The sequence below is a fragment of the Pleurodeles waltl genome, chromosome 11 (assembly GCF_031143425.1).
Source record: "Pleurodeles waltl isolate 20211129_DDA chromosome 11, aPleWal1.hap1.20221129, whole genome shotgun sequence".
Taxonomy (NCBI): Eukaryota; Metazoa; Chordata; class Amphibia; order Caudata; family Salamandridae; genus Pleurodeles; species Pleurodeles waltl.
The window spans coordinates 812,804,439-812,822,407 of NC_090450.1; the positions used below are offsets into that span (position 1 = coordinate 812,804,439).

Below are 17,969 nucleotides of genomic sequence, written 5' to 3' on the forward strand. Positions count from 1 at the left end.
ATTTGCGACTCTCTTTGTCTGGAGGTTGTGCGTCCCCCGAGGTATGAGAGTTAGCTCTCTTACGAGCTGCCCCGACAACTACTGAGTCTGGTGTTAACTGCGTTGTAATATAAACTGGATCTGTTGGCGGTGGCTTGTACTTTTTCTCCACCCTTGGAGTTATGGCTCGGCCTTTAACAGGATCCTGAAAGATTTGTTTTGAATGTTTTAGCATTCCTGGGAGCATAGGTAGTCTTTGGTATTGGCTATGAGTGGAGGATAGCGTGTTAAACAAAAAGTCATCCTCAATTGGTTCGGAATGCAAGGTGACGTTATGGAAAGCAGCTGCCCTTGCGATCACCTGTGTGTAAGATGTACTGTCCTCAGGTGGGGACGGCCTGGCAGGGTACGAGTCTGGGCTGTTGTCCGATACTGGAGCATCGTAAAGGTCCCATGCATCGGGATCATCTTGACTCATGGTAGTATGAGTCGGGGAGTGCATCAGTGGAGGAGTTGCTACCGGTGATGTGTGCACTGATGGTGGTGGAGACGGTGGTGGAGTTGTTTTCCTTGCCACCTTTGCCTGTGGCTCCTTGTCCTTTTCTTGAAAGGCAAGTTTTCTTTTTATTTTAATTGGGGGAAGAGTGGTTATCTTCCCTGTGTCTTGTTGAATGTGGAGCCTCCTTTGAGTATAGTCTGACTCTACTCCTTGAAGTTCCTCTCCGAATCTATGTTTTTGCATTTGGGAGGACAATCCTTGTTCCTCTGTATAGGAACCTGTTTTCGGCTCCGAGGCTGGATGTTTCGGAACCGAAACTTTTTCGGACGTCTTTTTAGGCTCCGAAGAAACCTTTGTAATTTTCGGCGTGGTGGTGTCTGGGTGCCGAATTTGTTCGGTGCCGCTGTCACGGTGCCGAAATTTCTCTGAACCGATGTCTCGGGTCCGAGATTGCTGTGTGGCGGTATCTCGACCGGAGTCGGATGACTTCGACACAAGCGTGCCCTTTTTTCGGTGCCTTGGATCGGTCACCTATTTTTTGGGTTAAGCCACGGCCTGTTGGCGGTGGCGTCCCCTGGGTTTTTTTTGACTTCTCGTGAGTCTTATGTTTCGACGTCTTACTCACGGTTTTCGGCATTTCTTCGGCCTCGAGCTCTTCCGAGTCCGACTCGTGGATAGAGAAAGCTTCCTCTTCCTCCTCGAAACGCTCTTGTCCTGTCGGCGTCGACGCCATCTGCAGTCTTCTGGCTCTTCGGTCTCTTAACGTCTTTCTCGACCGAAACGCTCGACAGGCCTCACAAGTATCTTCCTTTTTGCTCTGGGGACAAGCACAAGTTACAGACCAGATGCTGATCCGTATACGGATACGTGTTATGGCATTTTGGACAGAAGCGGAATGGGGTCCGTTTCATCAGCCTTGAAGTTACACGTGGCCGGGCCGACCAGGCCCCGACGGGGGATCGAAAAAACCCCGAAGGGCCACCAGAGCTCTTCAAAATTCGGTGTCGATCTGTTGTAACTAACCCGATACCGAACGCAAACAATACCGACGTTTTCTCCGAGATTCTAACTAACTTTCCGACCCGAAACACAGAGCGAAAAGGAAAACACGTCCGAACCAGATGGCGGAAAAAAAACAATCTAAGATGGAGTCGACGCCCATGCGCAATGGAGTCGAAATGGGAGGAGTCCCTCGGTCTCGTGACTCGAAAAGACTTCTTCGAAGAAAAACAACTTGTAACACTCCGAGCCCAACACCAGATGGCGGGATGTGCACAGCATGTGTATCTGCAGCTACACATGCCATCGAACATATATATATATATATATATATATATATATAATAAAAATGATATGCAGGATTTTTACAGTGAAATAAATGCCTTCACCCCCCCCCACAATCCACCATATCTTTGAATTAAGAACAGCAACCTGTAGAAGTGTAAAACAAATGAATCAAATGGCAAACTACAAATCCTCAAAACGCACCCCTCCTTCAAATCAATCCTGTCCATTCGAAACAAAAAAAATGGAGTGGTATTTTGCACCCCTTTCCCCATCTAATAGGACTATCCCCTTGAAGACATCACAAAAAGACAGGGTAGTCTCTGCAATCCTTATTGAGGGTCAAGTTATTCTCTAGTGACTATGCATAGGCGCATGTATGCCTCAAATATTTTAGGAAGCTCACATAATAGTAGCTTAACACATCAGTGCCCACCTACCTTCTGTCCTCGAACTTCCCCTTCTTAACAGCAGATTCTAGCTCGGTGACGACCAGCTCATAAAATGATGCCAACCTACATAAAGAGATAATGAACAATTGTAAGGATGAAAACATCCAGCCATTAAAGAAGCATGTGATGGGCATGAAACAGGGCTGCTCTAATGATTCCTTAACAGCCATGAGTCTGCACAGCCTTAGCGATCACATATCAGCTGTTTTACCTGGAGGCTTAAAAAAATGCCAGAAAGACAGAGATATAAAATAGCATTGGAGATATAAGCACTGTGTCTCTGAACTGGGGGGCGGGGCCTGATTATTTGGTGAAAACATAGCTGCATTGACCTAAACAAGTGCACCAATTGCGTATTAATGGTGATTCCTTATGAACTATTTTCCAGCACATTTCAAAGCTCTAAATATCTGTAAAATACATAATGACGGGGCTTGGGGACTTAAAGACAATTATGAGTTTGGGGTGACAGGTTTCACTCAAGGTCCCTGACAAGTCAAAGAATTGAGTAGCCAATTAACAGATAACAAGGTATCATGGCTAACTTTTATATTTTCTTGCCTCTTCTACAGGGCCAGAAACAGGAGAACAGGATTCATACCCATCAGATTCTCAACAGTCAAGTGTATGTACACAGTTTCACTCCTTAAACACAAAGACCTGCCAATACTGGCTCTCCAAAAATCCTTTCAATTCCCCGATAGTCCACTAGCAAAACAAATCACAACAGCAACCTATCAGTTGGGAAGAGGCTGAGCAGAAGGCTAGCTGGTCTTGGAAGATGCGTTACCTTTAACTGTAAATATTTTGACCCTGCATTGAAGAAGCTGCTTTCATATCCACTTAAGTCTTGTCTCATTCCTGCAGCCAGGAGGGTACTAGCTAACCGGTTTTATTTCAAGGCAAACCTCCAATTCCTTAAATAAAATGGTGACATCAAATTCCAAATTTGACAGTCTGAATTTTAAAATATCGACAAAATACAAAGATTACAACATTTCCCATTAAATGCCATCATCAATTTATGTCAAAACAATAAAAAAAATTGACAATATTTAAATCAGCAGTATCTTTCTAACAATAACTCTTATTTCGGGCTTAAAGGGGAATGGTGGGGGGTGGGAGGGTGGGGGTGAGCTACCTTACTAATACAGCCACTAAAATCTAATACAGCCTAAAACATTTGGCCATTGCAAAGACCACAATCATCCGGATAAGTAAGAAGTGTTCCTCAGACTCTTACAAGAAACGACAGGCCGGGCAGAGGTTAGACTTGTCAGACACCGAGAACCACGTAAGGTGTCAGTGGCCAGTAGAAAGACACCATAGCGAAGCTGCAGATAAAGGGAACATGCCCAGAGTGGATTAATGTAATCCAGGACATGCTTAAATTCAAATACATTTTTGTGTATTAAAAAAAAAAAAAAAAAAACGTTGGTCTTGCTACCTGTAGAGTCTGAAGACTGGCTAAGTGCAATACAATTTGTCCAGTATGCCTGCTTAATAACACCTTTAGCATTGCTTTTGAGAGCTGAAGGCCACTCCATAGGCTACCCAGCCCTAGGCTATTAAAGGTCTCTTTAATGTATGCCAGCCAAGGGATTTTATATGGATCTTTTGAGGCAATGACCTCGCTTACATCTTCAAGGCCTCTGCTGAACATACCCAAAGCCAGTACATTAAAGGTGGCAATCCCGCCTCTTCTATTCTGTGCTTGAAGGTGAGAACCAATTTGAGCAGCTGGAGTAGAGTCCTGAGTCCCAGAAAGGCAGAAGCCCTTAAAGTTATTTTCACCCACATCAAGAAGCAAGCAGTCAGTATGGCCCAACAGCTCAGCGCCATACAAAGTGGCACTCTTGACCTGAGCCTTATAAATCCGTATCACAGGGTAGATCAGATAGGATGAGGTTTGTTTGGCAAACCTCAAGATAGCAAATGCTCTATGGTTGACAGATGTGTGGCTCTTTTGGATTGGGGATTCCCAATACTTCTTATCTGACAATCTGGTCCCTAAATATTCAAATACTTTCTCAAGGGGAGCACTGCCTAATCCAATAGTATCATCCAGTCTCTTCTTTTTAGAATAAACCATGGATTTAGTCTTTAAAGCATTTATCTTAAACCCATATGAGTTACCAGGAAAATGTAAAAAAAATTAAAATTAAAATAAAAAAACCTCCACCATAAGAGCCTAAAGACCTACACATTTTAGAAAGAGGCAAAACGTCATTGCCGAAAAACAAGGCCCGAAACTAGTGATATGGTGGAGTCATTTTGGCAATTTTGCTTTTGTTTATAAAACAAAAGAAAAAGAGTCGAGCCAAAACACAACATTGGCAAACACTTTTTCCTGTGCCTTTCTTCTATGTCAATCTCCCATGTGGTCCCCAGTGGATCCTAGGGTAGATCCCCTCATGCAAACTCAATTATAATCAACAAACTGTCAAGACGGTTCATGTTAGCTAGGACGTCCCACAATGTTCCCTTGTGACCAAATCTAATGCTGCTTGCAAAGCTATGAAAGCAATGAAGTGAGCCACCGCCGTCTACAGTCCTAAATCCTGCTTCTAGGTTGGAGATAACATTGTTAACTTCAATGTAAGATGTTAAGTGGCCGAAGAATTGCTTGCAGAAAATTTTCTGCAGGTTGTCTAATAGGTTAATAAGGCATTAGTCACTCTGGAAATTATAACAACATTTTTTGTGGATTGCCACAATTTCCATGCCTTTCAATGTGGATGGAATTGGTTTGCTGTAATAAGGAAGATGATGGCCCAGACTCTTACAACATGGCCGACGGAGAATACCCATGTGACGCATGGGAATGGATTGCGTGAGTGCCGCTTGTTTTTAACCTGTGAAGACTGTCTGATTTTTAGTTGGGGATTATTTACCTTTGGAGGCATTATTCTTAGTGGTGTATTTTGAGCGTGTTAAGCATTTTAAATTCACAAACACGGATTAAGCATTTTAATTCATAAATACAAGTAGTTCTGTTGGAAGGCTGAGGGCCTGTTAGAGCCCTACCTCCTTTAAACCACTTCCGGGTGGTTAGCAGTGCAGCTGCCGGTGGTCACGTGAGCCTTTGTTCCCCTGGCCCTGAGCGGTTATATTCGAGTTCAGATACGGCCTCGCAGCAGATGCGCACCAGGGGCGAGCCCATCTGCGCCCGTCCGCGCCCAACTGGGACTGGGGTCTGGTGATCATGCCCCTCACCTGGTAGCTCCTGATCGCCTTTGTTATTCATCGCAAATCCTCCATTCATTAGCAGGCAATCTGTGCTTGCATTAGATGGCCTTAGATAATTTAAAAGAATGGAGTTGTAAGCAGTGCAATTGGACACCCCAGATTTTACGTGACATAAGAGCTCCTGTCATGCTTGCATCCATGGCACGTAAAAGGCAAATAAAGGGTTCGACCCCTACCAGGGCTATGCTAACCTGTGCCTTGATAAATGCTCGTTCTCTAGGTAAGTATAAAATGGAAATCGTAGATTTAATCGGGCAGTACAAACTTAATTGCCTTTTTACTACGGAAACCTGGGCAAAAAATGACTCCAATCCAGATTTCATAGAGGCCACTCCTTTGGGATATGCATATAATAGACTCGCTAGAACTACTGGTAGAGGAGGACTAGCAGTTATTTGTAAGTCACATTTTACCCGTCAACGGCATGGGATTGTTTCTTCTACTGAGGTATGTGAAGGAATGTATTTCAAAATAAGTCAAAACATTTCCATATTATTGGAGGGACTGCTAGTTTACTGGCCACCTGGCCCTTATTCCAACTTTTTGCAGCATTGGCCAAACTTACTAGAACCTCTAACTTTGCTACTAAAGCTAATATTTTAGGGGATTTTAATCTCCACTTCGATGACACCCAGAACCCACACATTGAGGAATTTTTAAGATTTATGACAGCTTTAGATTGGGAATTAAAAGCTACTTCTGCCACTCATGTAGCAGGTCATATATTAGATGGGATATTTACCCGAGCCGAGGATCAGCTACTGCTGACTAAATCGCCACTCAGCTGGACAGATCATTATCTATTAACCTTTAGATTTACCGAGGTGGACTTGTCCAAACAATCTAGTTTCAAGGGGAAATTAGTCAGACATTGGAATCGTATTAAGAAGCAAGAGTTAGGACCGCTTTGGAGGCAGGCTGGGAAGCTACTAAAAATGTATCTGTCAGTCACAGACAGCTTCAATCAGGGTATCTCCATTGCTATTAATCAACTGGCCCCACTTAAACCCTCTGTTTCGCGTGAAATAAAAAAAAGGTAGACATCCTCGGTTCACTAGGGAGCTTAAGATACTTCAAAGAAAATATCATCAACAAGAACGGCGATGGAAGTTAGATCCCAATTCAGTTGAAAAAGGAAAGCTAAGAGATGTTCTTAAAAATTATAAAAGAGGCAATTACTAAAGCCGAATCTGAATATTTAATTGAGAAGATTAAGGAAGCATCTAATGTACCTAGAGAACTTTTCAAGGTTGTAAGTACCTTGACAACCCCTATCGCTCCTACAGAGCTGGAGAACTCACAAGAGTTTTGTAACAAGGTGGCCACCTTCTTTGAAAATAAAGTTCTATAAATACACTCAAGCTTCAATCATGCTGACGAGACGGATGGTGTACTTGATACTGTCAACAGCACCGCAGATATTGACCATCTTCTGTTAACTAATTTTCAACCAGAAGGGGTAGCCGCCTGTTGGACGTCTGACCAGGGTTGTTGTACAACAATTTAAAATGTTCTTCCCATTCCCTTAGATGAATTGATAATTCGGGTTCTTTAACCCCATCTTTGGCTCACTATCTGCCAGAGTGTGCTAGAGTCCTTCTTAAATGAGGCCTCTAAGATCTTCCCAGATTGACTGTTTCCATCTTACTTTGGCCAATTTGATAGGCTCCCTATATGTTGCTGTTATTCCTAGCCTCCCTGAAGGGAGCCGATAACCACTCCTGGGATTTTGGGTTCTTGACAGCCTGTTTAAAATCCTTCAGGAAGTAATCTTTTCAGTTAAAAAATAAATGATTATGGCCCTCATCAGATCAATGGCGGTAATGACCTCCTACCGCCTTGGAGACAGACGCCAAAACACCATCGCCGCAGCTACCTACGGGCCGCCATATTATGACCGTAGCCGGAATTCAATTCCAGCTGCGGCCAAGGCAGTGGATGGCGGTAAGGCGGCGCTGCCAGCAGCAGCGCCACACGAGTAGACTGCCACAGACTGTATCATGGCACATGGTTATGGCCTGGCGGTGTTATGCTGGCGGGCGCTGGAGGACCCCCTGCAAGCAGGTAAATCGGGTGCTCCGACAGGAGATGGCGGTGGGGGGTGTTTTGTGTGTGTGTGTTGGGGGGTTGGTGTATGTTTCTGTGTGCATGCATGCGGGTGTGTGGAATGCGTGTGTGCATGAATGGGTTTGAGTGTGCGTGTATGTTGTGTTGTGTAAATGTGTGTGCTTGTATGTATGTCAGTGGGTCTGGATGTGAATGGATATATGCATGCCTGGGTGTATGTGGGTATGAGTGTGTGTATGTTGGTGCATGAATGTGCGCGTATGTCATGGGGGGGGCAGGGGAGACCCCTGTCAGTGACAGGGAATGAATTCCCTCGCACTGATGGTGCCTACCGCCATGGTTTTCGTGGCGGTCAGGAAGCCACGAAAACCATGGCGGTAGGCAGGGTCATAATCCTGTGGGTGGGATAGTGACAACCGCCTGGCGGCTGTTACCGCCCTGTCAGACTGAGTGGTACATTGGCGGTTTGGCTTGCGTCAAACCACCAATGTCAATTTTCTCCAAAATACCGCCATCCGCTGGGGTCATAATGAGGGCCTATATTCTTTAACGATGGAATCTAGGTAGTCCCAGTTCTCAAGCATCTTTCCCATGTGGACAGCCATTTTATCATGAATGCTAGAGCTCACATTCTTGGTGGAACAAAGTGTTCCACAATGTTCCATTGATTATTAGCCACTGCTAAAGTAGTCCCACTTGATACAGGGCTCTCCATCATTGTATAAGAAATATGATTATGTACTGTTAATATCAAAGGGTCGTGGTCGCTCTTGACTCTGACTGACCGACATATCCACCATAGCTGACCACAGTTCCCCAGATACAGAGATCTAAGAGGATATAGGGGGTCATTCTGACCCTGGCGGTCATGGACCGCCAGGGCCAACGACCGCGGGAGCACCGCCAACAGGCTGGCGGTGCTCCCATGGGCATTCTGACCGCGGCGGTACAGCCGCGGTCAGATACGGGAAACCGGCGGTGTCCCGCCGGTTTCCCGCTGCCCAGGGGAATCCTCCATGCAAGCAGCGCCGCATATGGGGATTCCGACCCCCTTACCGCCAGCCTGGTTCTGGCGGTTTTGACCGCCAGAACCTGGCTGGCGGTAACTGGTGTCGTGAGGCCCACTGGCATGGGCACTGCAGGGGCCCCCTAACAGGGCCCCACCAAGATTTTCAGTGTCTGCCATGAGGAGCCGGCATCCTCATGGAAGGGGGTTTCCCGCTGGGCTGGCGGGCGGCCTTCTGGCGGTCGCCCGCCAGCCCAGCGGAAAACTCAGAATAACCGCGGCGGTCTTTTGACCACGCAGCGGTATTCTGGCGGTTCCCGTTTGGCTGGCGGCGCCTGCCGCCAGCCAAACTCAGAATGACCCCCATAGTCTATAGAGGTGGTATATTTTCGCCTCTATGAAATGTTGGAACAGGTGTTAGGTCTGAAACAGAACGACCATTACAAGCATGTAATCCATGAGTATGAGTGAAGTCCACCATTTGCAGAGCAGCCCTGGCCAAATTACTCCTAGAGGGAGACGTTAACTTGGGACTATTCCATACCACACATCCTCCTCTGCACGCAGATCTTGTGTAATGTGATTGGGCTCGAAGGTTAGTTTTAAATCCCCGCAATGATGAGATTGTGAGAGGCAACATAAGGATAATATGTCCAATAGGGCAATAGTTCTTGATTCTTTCCGCCTACCCATGCTTCTAACATAGATGTTAAATAGCAGTATGGGAGCCTAAGTAGATTGCGTTATGACAAGCTCCTGCAGAGTTTGGGAGGAAAATGACAACTCTGTGATAAAACACTTCAGTGTAATGTTCAACCATATTAGTAACCCCCCCACCCCGGGGGTCTCCCAGAAGATGAAGTAACTGCAGATAAGAAAAACCTTTGGTATCCATTCATAGAAACATTTTCTATAGTTTTTATACTCCTCATATTAAAATATGAACTAAAACAAACCTACTAAACAAACATCCTGGAAACTAACATGAGCTCACCTCTCATCCCTGCTCACCGTTCATATACACAACACTTTTGGTAATGATGAATCTACTGTTTAAACATAGGTCTCCCCACATCCTAAGACCATCCTGGACCCAAAACTTGACACAACTGTATACATTTCCCTGCACCAGCCTCCCTTCTGCCCCTTCCCACTACATTTGATGTAGCATGCCCATTCACTCCCAACAGGGTATCTCAGTGCAAATACCAACAGGGTCTTCCTGTCATACCAAGGAATACTTGAGGGACAAGGTGCTGCAATTAATTTGGAAACAGCAAAGTGTTCAGCATTACATTACCCTAAATTAGATATTATTTGGAAGTTTGTACCAGTCCTAGGCCGCTAGATAGGAAAATTATCTAGCTCAAAAAGTGTGCTGTGGCTGAGCCTGAGCCAGGGAGAGTGGTCCAAGAATGCTGGTTGGTTTGTAGAATTTAATCCTGCTGCTAAGGTATCATTGACCTTTGATGTAAAGTGTTCTGTGGGCATGACACTACAATTTGCTTATGTATTGGTAATCATGAAGGGTTTCCATAATAGGAATAGAAGCTGATCTGGGGGAAGGTGACAAACCAACTTGGTGGTAGTGTTCTGAATTGTTTGAAGCCATATTAGTACATAGACATCCATACCAGCATGAAGGGCATTACCATAATGTACTAGAATTATTACAGCCTGGGTGGCCATTTGCTGCAATGCAGGTGTCGCAGGATGGGCGGTAGCAATCACACAGGACTCGTTGATTCTACAGGTAAGCAGGTAAGTAGATTTATTAGTGGTAAATAACACTATCTGGTGATGTAAGTCTTTTATATTATTTTTCTGTTCTTCAGACGTCTCGTCCAGACATGGTTTACTGATCTCTTCTTCTTTCTGAATTCCTCAAGGCCTCTCGGTAAGCATTAGTGGACAGAAGAAGAAGAAGAATAGGCATGGTAAGTGATTGTGAAAGTTCTTTCCCTTCTTCTCTTTTCTGTCTCTGTCTTTCCCTTTTCCTCTTCTGGCCCTATTCCTGGTCTTTAGAAAGGGGGGGAGGGGCGGGGGGGGGTTCCTTTCTACTTGTCTCTTATCTCTCCCTCTTCTCCGGTTTCTGCTTTGCTCAGTTCTGTCCTGTAGAGGTTCTTTATGGCTTTTCTTTGTTTCTTTCCCTGTGTTCTCTCTCTCTGCTTATTCCGGAGTCTCCTTTCCCTATAGTTGCAGTTCCTTTCTCCTCACTTTTCTGTCTTTTACCGGAACCTGGTTCTTCTATTGTCAATGTCTTCCTGTGTCTTCTTTACTCCCAAATCCTCTTTTCCCCACCTTCAAGTTCCTCCCCCAGCCGTGCGTCCAAACCTTTCGTGCTTTCCTTTTCTCTCTCTCGACTCACTATGTATCTCGCGAACGTGCAACCCAAAGTGCAGTCTCCCTCCCGTTCTCCTTAACCCTGCCCGGCCACAGCCCTGTACCTGACTTGGCCACGCTTCTCCTGAAGCGTGGCAGGTCTTAAAGTTCTGTTTCCCGGAGCCGACTTTCTTCGTCCCTGGTTGGGACCGCGGCAGTCCTATTCTTCACTCCTGTACCGCACTCGAGGGGTGCCGATTGTACTAGGAGTCTCCTCGGTTGAGTCCTGGCAGACCTTCGGGACTCATCCTCGGTGTCCTCAGTATCTTCTATATCCACACTTCCGACTCTCCTCCGCTCACCTGCTGTTCTCCCTCTCTGCTCCGCGACCTGGCTTTTTGACCTCCCAGGTTCCTACGGAGACAGACTCGAGCGCACAGGATTGGTTGACCCTGGAGACATATCCAGGTCAGCCCAAGAGGCGTCAGCGCCGATCGAGATATTGTGCGGGTGGGCCCGGTCCATCACAGACTCCCCCTAGAGAGCGGCAGCAAGAAATCCGCATTCAGCATGTGGTGGACAGGAGAGTGCAGAATCTGGAAGGCGAAGGGTTGCAAAGAGAGAAACCACCTTAGAACACGAACATTAGAGTCTTTGTTGCGAGCAAGCCGAGTGAGGGGTGCATGATCCGTAAGAAGGGTAAAAGTTTGCCCAGTGAGATAATAGCGCAATGCTCAACAGCCCACTTAATAGCCAAACATTCTTTCTCAATAGTGGGATAGTGAGTCTCTCTCGGGAGGAGCTTTCTACTAATGTACAATACTGGGTGGATGGACCCATCCGTTTGGGTTTGAGATAACACTGCCCCAAGTCCTACATCAGACGCGTCCGTCTGTAAAAGAAATGGTCTTCGGAAATCCGGCCCGTCACAGCAGGGGTATCCAATGAAAAATCTTGTGAAGCATATGCAGATTGCCATTGCAAGCACCACAGACAGCTGAAACTTGTTCTTTCATATCGAGAAAATTATTGAATAGGATGCCAAGTTTTTGCACCACTTTTTTTGGACTGTGACGCTCCCAAACTCCCCTGGTCACAATTCATCTCATAAGATAGTATGAGCTCTACCAAACAGAATGATCTCAGGTTTTTTCAATTTAATTTGAGACTGCTTTGTTTCATCTACCTAGCTTCAGAGCTTAGACTCATAGTCAGAGATGGCTATTGTTAACGGTGTAGCATCGGCGTAAAACAAATTCAAAGCTCTAACAATGCCAACTAACAGGGCCAAATAGATATTAAAGACATTGGGATTTAGTGATGGTCCCTGGGGCACCCACAAGGTATTCCAGTAGAATTAGATTTCAAAAGTGGCAAGTGGATGGTTTCAGATCTGTCTGATACAAAATATTGAGACCAGACAATGGCTTTGGAATGGAAACCTATTTCATGCAGTCTTTTGATGATAATAATGTGAGACACTATCAAAAGCTGCAGAGAGGTCAAGTACGATGAGTACTTTAGGCTTACCCGCATGCTAACTCACCAGTTAGCATGATCTGGCCAGTGTCTCTTAAAAGAGGCAAACCCCATGATTGCCAATGAACTTCCCCCACTCAATGTCTTCAATTCTTGTTATAAACCCTGCTACTTTCCAACTTAACAGTGATGTGGGGGGGGTTCTGGCAGCACCAGGTGGAGGACCAAATATTAGTAGGTGGAACAATATTAGGTAAAGCAGCTGGTTGCCTTGAGGTGTTTCCCGCTAATGTGGAGGGAGGGATCAACCTAGTGTTGGCAGCAGCAGGAGGCTCTCACATTCGACTCTAGGTACATCACTAGAGAATTGTTCCACTTTATCAAATGGCACTGGCTGGACCCATCCTGTTCAACAATGATATAAAATATTTAGCCCATCTGTTTTCAGCAACAATGGCTTCAATGCTGGTTGAGGAAGTTGTTGTCTCCTTATTTCCTAGAGTTCAAGAGTACAAAATGTATTGTGCTAAGGATGTGCTGATTTATACTGTAACAGAGGAACTGATGGGAAGCTTACAAATAGGTAGCAGTGGTTCTCATCTGTCATAAGCTGCAAGATGGGGTAATTCTTTGCACATATTCAAGGAAATATTCTTAACGGTGCAGCAGATGCAATTAGCATTAGTGCTCCTTCTCGTTTATCTTTTTAAACTGCTACTAGATGTCCCCGACATGAGACCGGTTTCTTCATGGGTGCAGGGTTTGGGCAGGGGATTAGGAGGAAAGCAATGTTTAGCCCAGGTTGTCAGACTGATGCAAGGGGGATTAAGGAATCTGGAGTTTTATTGGTTGTGTACAAGGCACAGTATGGATGATAAAAGAGTAAAAAGTATTCAACTTTAATACAATTATGAAATGAGAAATGTCTTAGACATGGTAAAAGTTAATATGCTCTCATGGAATTTAAATAGAATTGTTATGAGAAACAGAATTTGGTCTTGCGTGAATAAGCTGGAGGACACAGTAACAGTGGCTATGGTGCAGGAAATGTATTTGAAAAATAAACATGAGAAACTGCCCTGTGAATGGCATAGGCAGGTATGGTATTCTTCCTACGCATCATCCACTACAGAAGTGGTTCTGTTGATGAGCCTGACAGTCCCTTGTTTTACTGGTGGGTAAAACTGACAGACGGCAGCAGGTACACAGGGTCGGCATAAGCAATGTATGGTGAATTGGAACTTATTTGTTCATATGCTTCTAAGTCGACTCTTAAAAGCTTTTGAGGGCTAAGATCAGGTGTAAGTCAACTACTTGGCATACACCTTTGTTGATTTTGTTCTAGCCCCAGTCAAATATATACATTAGAGAACTGACATTGTGAACCAGAACGGAGGAGCTGCTGAAGGTGGCACTGTGGAGATCTTGTATCTATCTCGGGCTTTTCATTTTTTCCCCCTCAACCCCTTCCAACGTTAGGCAGATTTTCCAATAATTGTGATGACCCAGATTCATTGATTCATGAAAGGAGAGTACTTTGACATTTCTGTGGCAGCCAACAGACCCTTCACCACCACACAGAGGTGAATATTTGAGGCTTTCTCATGTGCTGCCTTTTGCAATGCCACCATGTAGTGAATCAAAGATTTTGTGATCATCATTAAAGGCTTGGAAGAGATGCTTTACCTTACTGGAGGCTGTTAATTTTTTTTTTACAAAAAACGTAACTTTTTAGATGATTTAGTATCCCCGCAGGATCAAGGAAAAATTAGACACAAAGACCCACTACCTTAGAAAAATATGTTAAATTAACTGAAAGGGAGCCAGTCTTGGAGGCATGTTAACTGGAATCATTAGCAGATAAGACAAGGTAATTATCGAACATGGCTTAATCGGTGGATCAGCATGATAAGAAAAACTCCTAGTTTTCCGTTTTTACTTTTTACAAATTAACACAGACAGAAAACTGTGCTTTTTTTTTTTTTTTTAAAGCAGTATAGGATTTCTCTTCCACGACTCAGCAAACCAACCCTGTATAGACTGACAACACGGAGAGCTAAAAAAAAACAATAAAAAAAAACGATGAAATACGCTAAATAAGAAATATATGTATATTGTGCCTCCTTTAATGTTAATAATAGTTCCAACTGTGTATAATTATATTCCACTGCTTATAGTGCCAAAACTGGACAGGCACCAAAGTCGGAGTACATATTTATTAGTTAACTAAATTTGAACAACTTAATTTGTTTATGAAACAAAAATAAATAATGATAAATACTAGTAACTTGGGCAGAAAAGAAATATGGCTATAGACAAATAGTAGAAAAAAATAAATACCATAAAATCTGGAGCTCTCATGATATGGCATATTTATTGCTGCGCCTTATTGACATAAAGGGGGGAGAAACCTTCACTAGCTCATATACAGCGACATAGATCCTAACACTATCAAATTAATCAGAAATATAATGGGTTTTTAGGACGGTTCCAAAATAGCTTGGCCTTTCTATGGTTTGCTGTACAGATGTCAGAGCTTTGGTTAGTTCTAACATTCTTTTTTTAATGTATTTATTAATCAGTGGCATCAGAGTCTAAGATTAAAAGGTTGGGTTGAAGGGGCTGCCAAATATCTTTGGTCTTGAGTTTGGTGGTTGCAATGAGGCATATTGTTTACCAGTAGCATTTCAGTATGTCTTATCTTTCAGCCAGTCATCTGTGGTAAGGACCTTGCTGCTGTCCCAGAAAAGGGCTATTCACTGCTTAGTCAGCAGCAGTGCCATGACAGTGAAATGGCTCAGTCCTAGTCTCAATGGTTGTCATAGCCCAGGAGCGCCATAGGTGGATCTAGGTCAACAGTGTATTATCATGGTTGATATCAAGGCAAAGGCAGCACCCCACAATTGTATGGATAACAACACATTTCCAGGCCAGATGCACAAAATCAGCATGGTCAGCTGTGCAGTTGGGACATTGATGTGAGCGTGACAAATCTAACTGTGTCAGAGCCTTGGCGTGGTGTTTAGCCAGTGCAAGGGTTTGTAATGAAGTAGCTTGTGACAGCTGTTGGTGGAAGCTTGTTTTGTTTGAGTGCAACAATATTGTTTTTTTCTGATAGAAGTTTTACCAAGTCACATTTCTAAGCGCCTTGGGATTTAAGTGTCCCTTCTGGCTTTAGTGCTAGGCAAGATCGATATAGGTGGGAGACTAATCTGTTCCCATGAGTGGCCAATATCACTGAAGTTAGGGGGGGAAATTTAGCCTGGTATGTGGGCAATTTTCCACATGAGAAACTGTGCAGGCGGAGAACAACAAAGCTGATCATGTGGGTAGAGCCCGCTGTGGTCGTGAATGCGGTGTTCACATCCACTTTGTCCTTCGTGAAGAGATCTCCTACTGTACGCAGCTGATGAGCTGCCAGTATATGCTGTATGATCATCTCCTGGGTCACTGGTAGCCGCGGTATGTCTGGGGAGTATAATAACCTGTCACCTAGGTATCTCCGGATCTTGGGCCAAGGCCAGCAGATTGTAAAAGTGTGTGTATGTCTGAAGGCTCACATGTGAATCCTAGGGGCAGGATTGAGAACAATGGAAGCTGTTCTACCTGGTCTTGTTCTGGTTTCAAGTAGGGAAGCTTGGTGTCTTGTTGATACCAATAATAAGTGAAGTGACATTGCGCTTCCAAATAGTACAACTGAAATTCCGGGACACCAAGGCCACCTCTGTCACACAGGAGGGTTAGTGTCTTCCATTTGATTCTGGGACGTCGGCCTGCCCATATGAGTGTCAGGTGGCTGAGCAGGGTGGCGAAGAAGGTATTGGTTAGTGCAATCAGTATGTTTAAAAATTGGTGTAAGAAGAGCAGGAGTACGACCATCTTGATTATGGCAATACGCCATTTGATGGATAATGGCAGTTTGATCCATCTGTCTATCTAGGTAGTGAGTTTATTAATGGCAGGGCCACAGTTCTGACTTATTACTTATTTCGTCTATGTAGGACAATGCCTAGGTACTTGGGGGAATCTGTACACCAGCAGAGGGGCTATTCCAAATCACAGGGGGTGGCAGTGTCCGAGTGGGAAAGGTTCGGGTTTGCCCCAGTTTATAGAAAGACCGGAGAGATGCCTGTATCGGATGATTTCGCGTATGATCGAGGGGAGATGTGTGGGAGGGTCTTGGACAAATAGTAAGATGTCATCAGCATCCATAGATGGCAGGCGTGGCCCTTTTCAAAATTGTAGTCCTCTATGTAGGTAGCGTTCTTGTAATTGATGGATCAGAGGATCCATGGCAATAATAAAAAGTAAGGGGGAAAGAGGGATCCTTAACGAGTGCCCCTGGACACAGGGAAGATGTCCATGAGCCGACTGTTCACACTCGGGCGCCAGGACGGCCACCATAAAGTAGCATAATGATGTCACAGAAGCCACAGGGCACTTCCAGTATGGCCAGGGTCACCCTCAGGAATGGCCATTCCAACAAATTGAACACCTTCTCGGTGTCCAGGAGGGTGACTGCAGCTGAGAGAGTTGGGAAATTTGATTTAGGGCTGCAAATATGGTGCAAAGATTGATGGCAGTGGAGAGTTGTGGCACAAAACCCCGTTGGGATGGGGGAGATTAATTGTTCCATGAGTAGGGCAATGAGTGTCACAATAACCGTAGCTAATATTTTGCTATTGTAGTTGAGGAGAGAATGGACTGTATGAGGTGTATAGGTGGGCCAGGTTGCCGGGTTTTAGGAGGAGGGTAATGACTGCTTCTTGGGGAGAGGGGTGGGGAACGGACTGCCCTCCGTAAGCACTTCAGCATATACCTCCAACAAGCGTGGTGCCAGGATGTGTTTGTAGGCCTTATAAAAGTTGCCTGCGAGTCCGTCCAGGGGCCTTAGATCCACCTAGGGCATTAATTGCCTGTACAATCTCCTCACGTGTCATGGGGGCTTATAAGAACTGCTGCTGTCCCTACCTTTAGCCACACCAGGTCTCAAAACTCCTGAGGTAGAATAGAGCGTCTATGTACCTGGGCATTTTACAAACCATCTATTGTAGCTAGATCAATGGCCCATAGTTCCCTTTCTAACTGGGACAGGTCGCCATGGATACTCGAGGACCCTTGCATGTTTGGAGATGAAGACTTCGCAAACGTAAGCCTTAAAGGCCTCTCACAGTGTGGCATTCTTGGTGATGGAGCCATAGTTTAGTTTGAAGTATTCATTTATGGCATCTTGGAGGTCAGATCTGAAGACAGCATCAGGTAATGTGTTTTCAGGGAAACACCATTGCCTGGGTTCATGGTCTGGGTACGAGACGTTTAGCATAGTCCTAACTAAGGCATGATCCAAAAGGATATGGGCATATATGTCACATCTACCAGCCAGAGAAAGATGTCCCAGGATATAAACCAGTAATCTATTCTGGTCCATGTGGGGTCGAATAGAACCTGTAAGTCCTGGGAATGGCGGGTACGCCAGGCATCTGCTAGTTGAAAGGTATTGATAATGTCACAGAGAGCACAAAGGGACTGGGGTTTGGTAATAGTGGTTGAACCAGTAGAGTCCATGGGTGGATGACAGGCCATGTTGAAGTCACCCCTCATCAGAATCAAGTCTGCATGTGTGTGTCCCATC

General features: G+C 44.9%; 1 protein-coding gene across 1 annotated transcript in view; it reads right to left on the minus strand.

The window, feature by feature from the left end:
• ASCC2 (activating signal cointegrator 1 complex subunit 2) overlaps nt 1-17,969 on the minus strand; it is a 378,910-nt gene that overhangs the window by 287,116 nt on the left and 73,825 nt on the right. Inside the window, exon 8 of the mRNA XM_069214595.1 lies at nt 2,203-2,277. Within this exon, the coding sequence (XP_069070696.1) occupies nt 2,203-2,277 (75 nt within the window). The remainder of the gene's footprint in view (nt 1-2,202; nt 2,278-17,969) is intronic.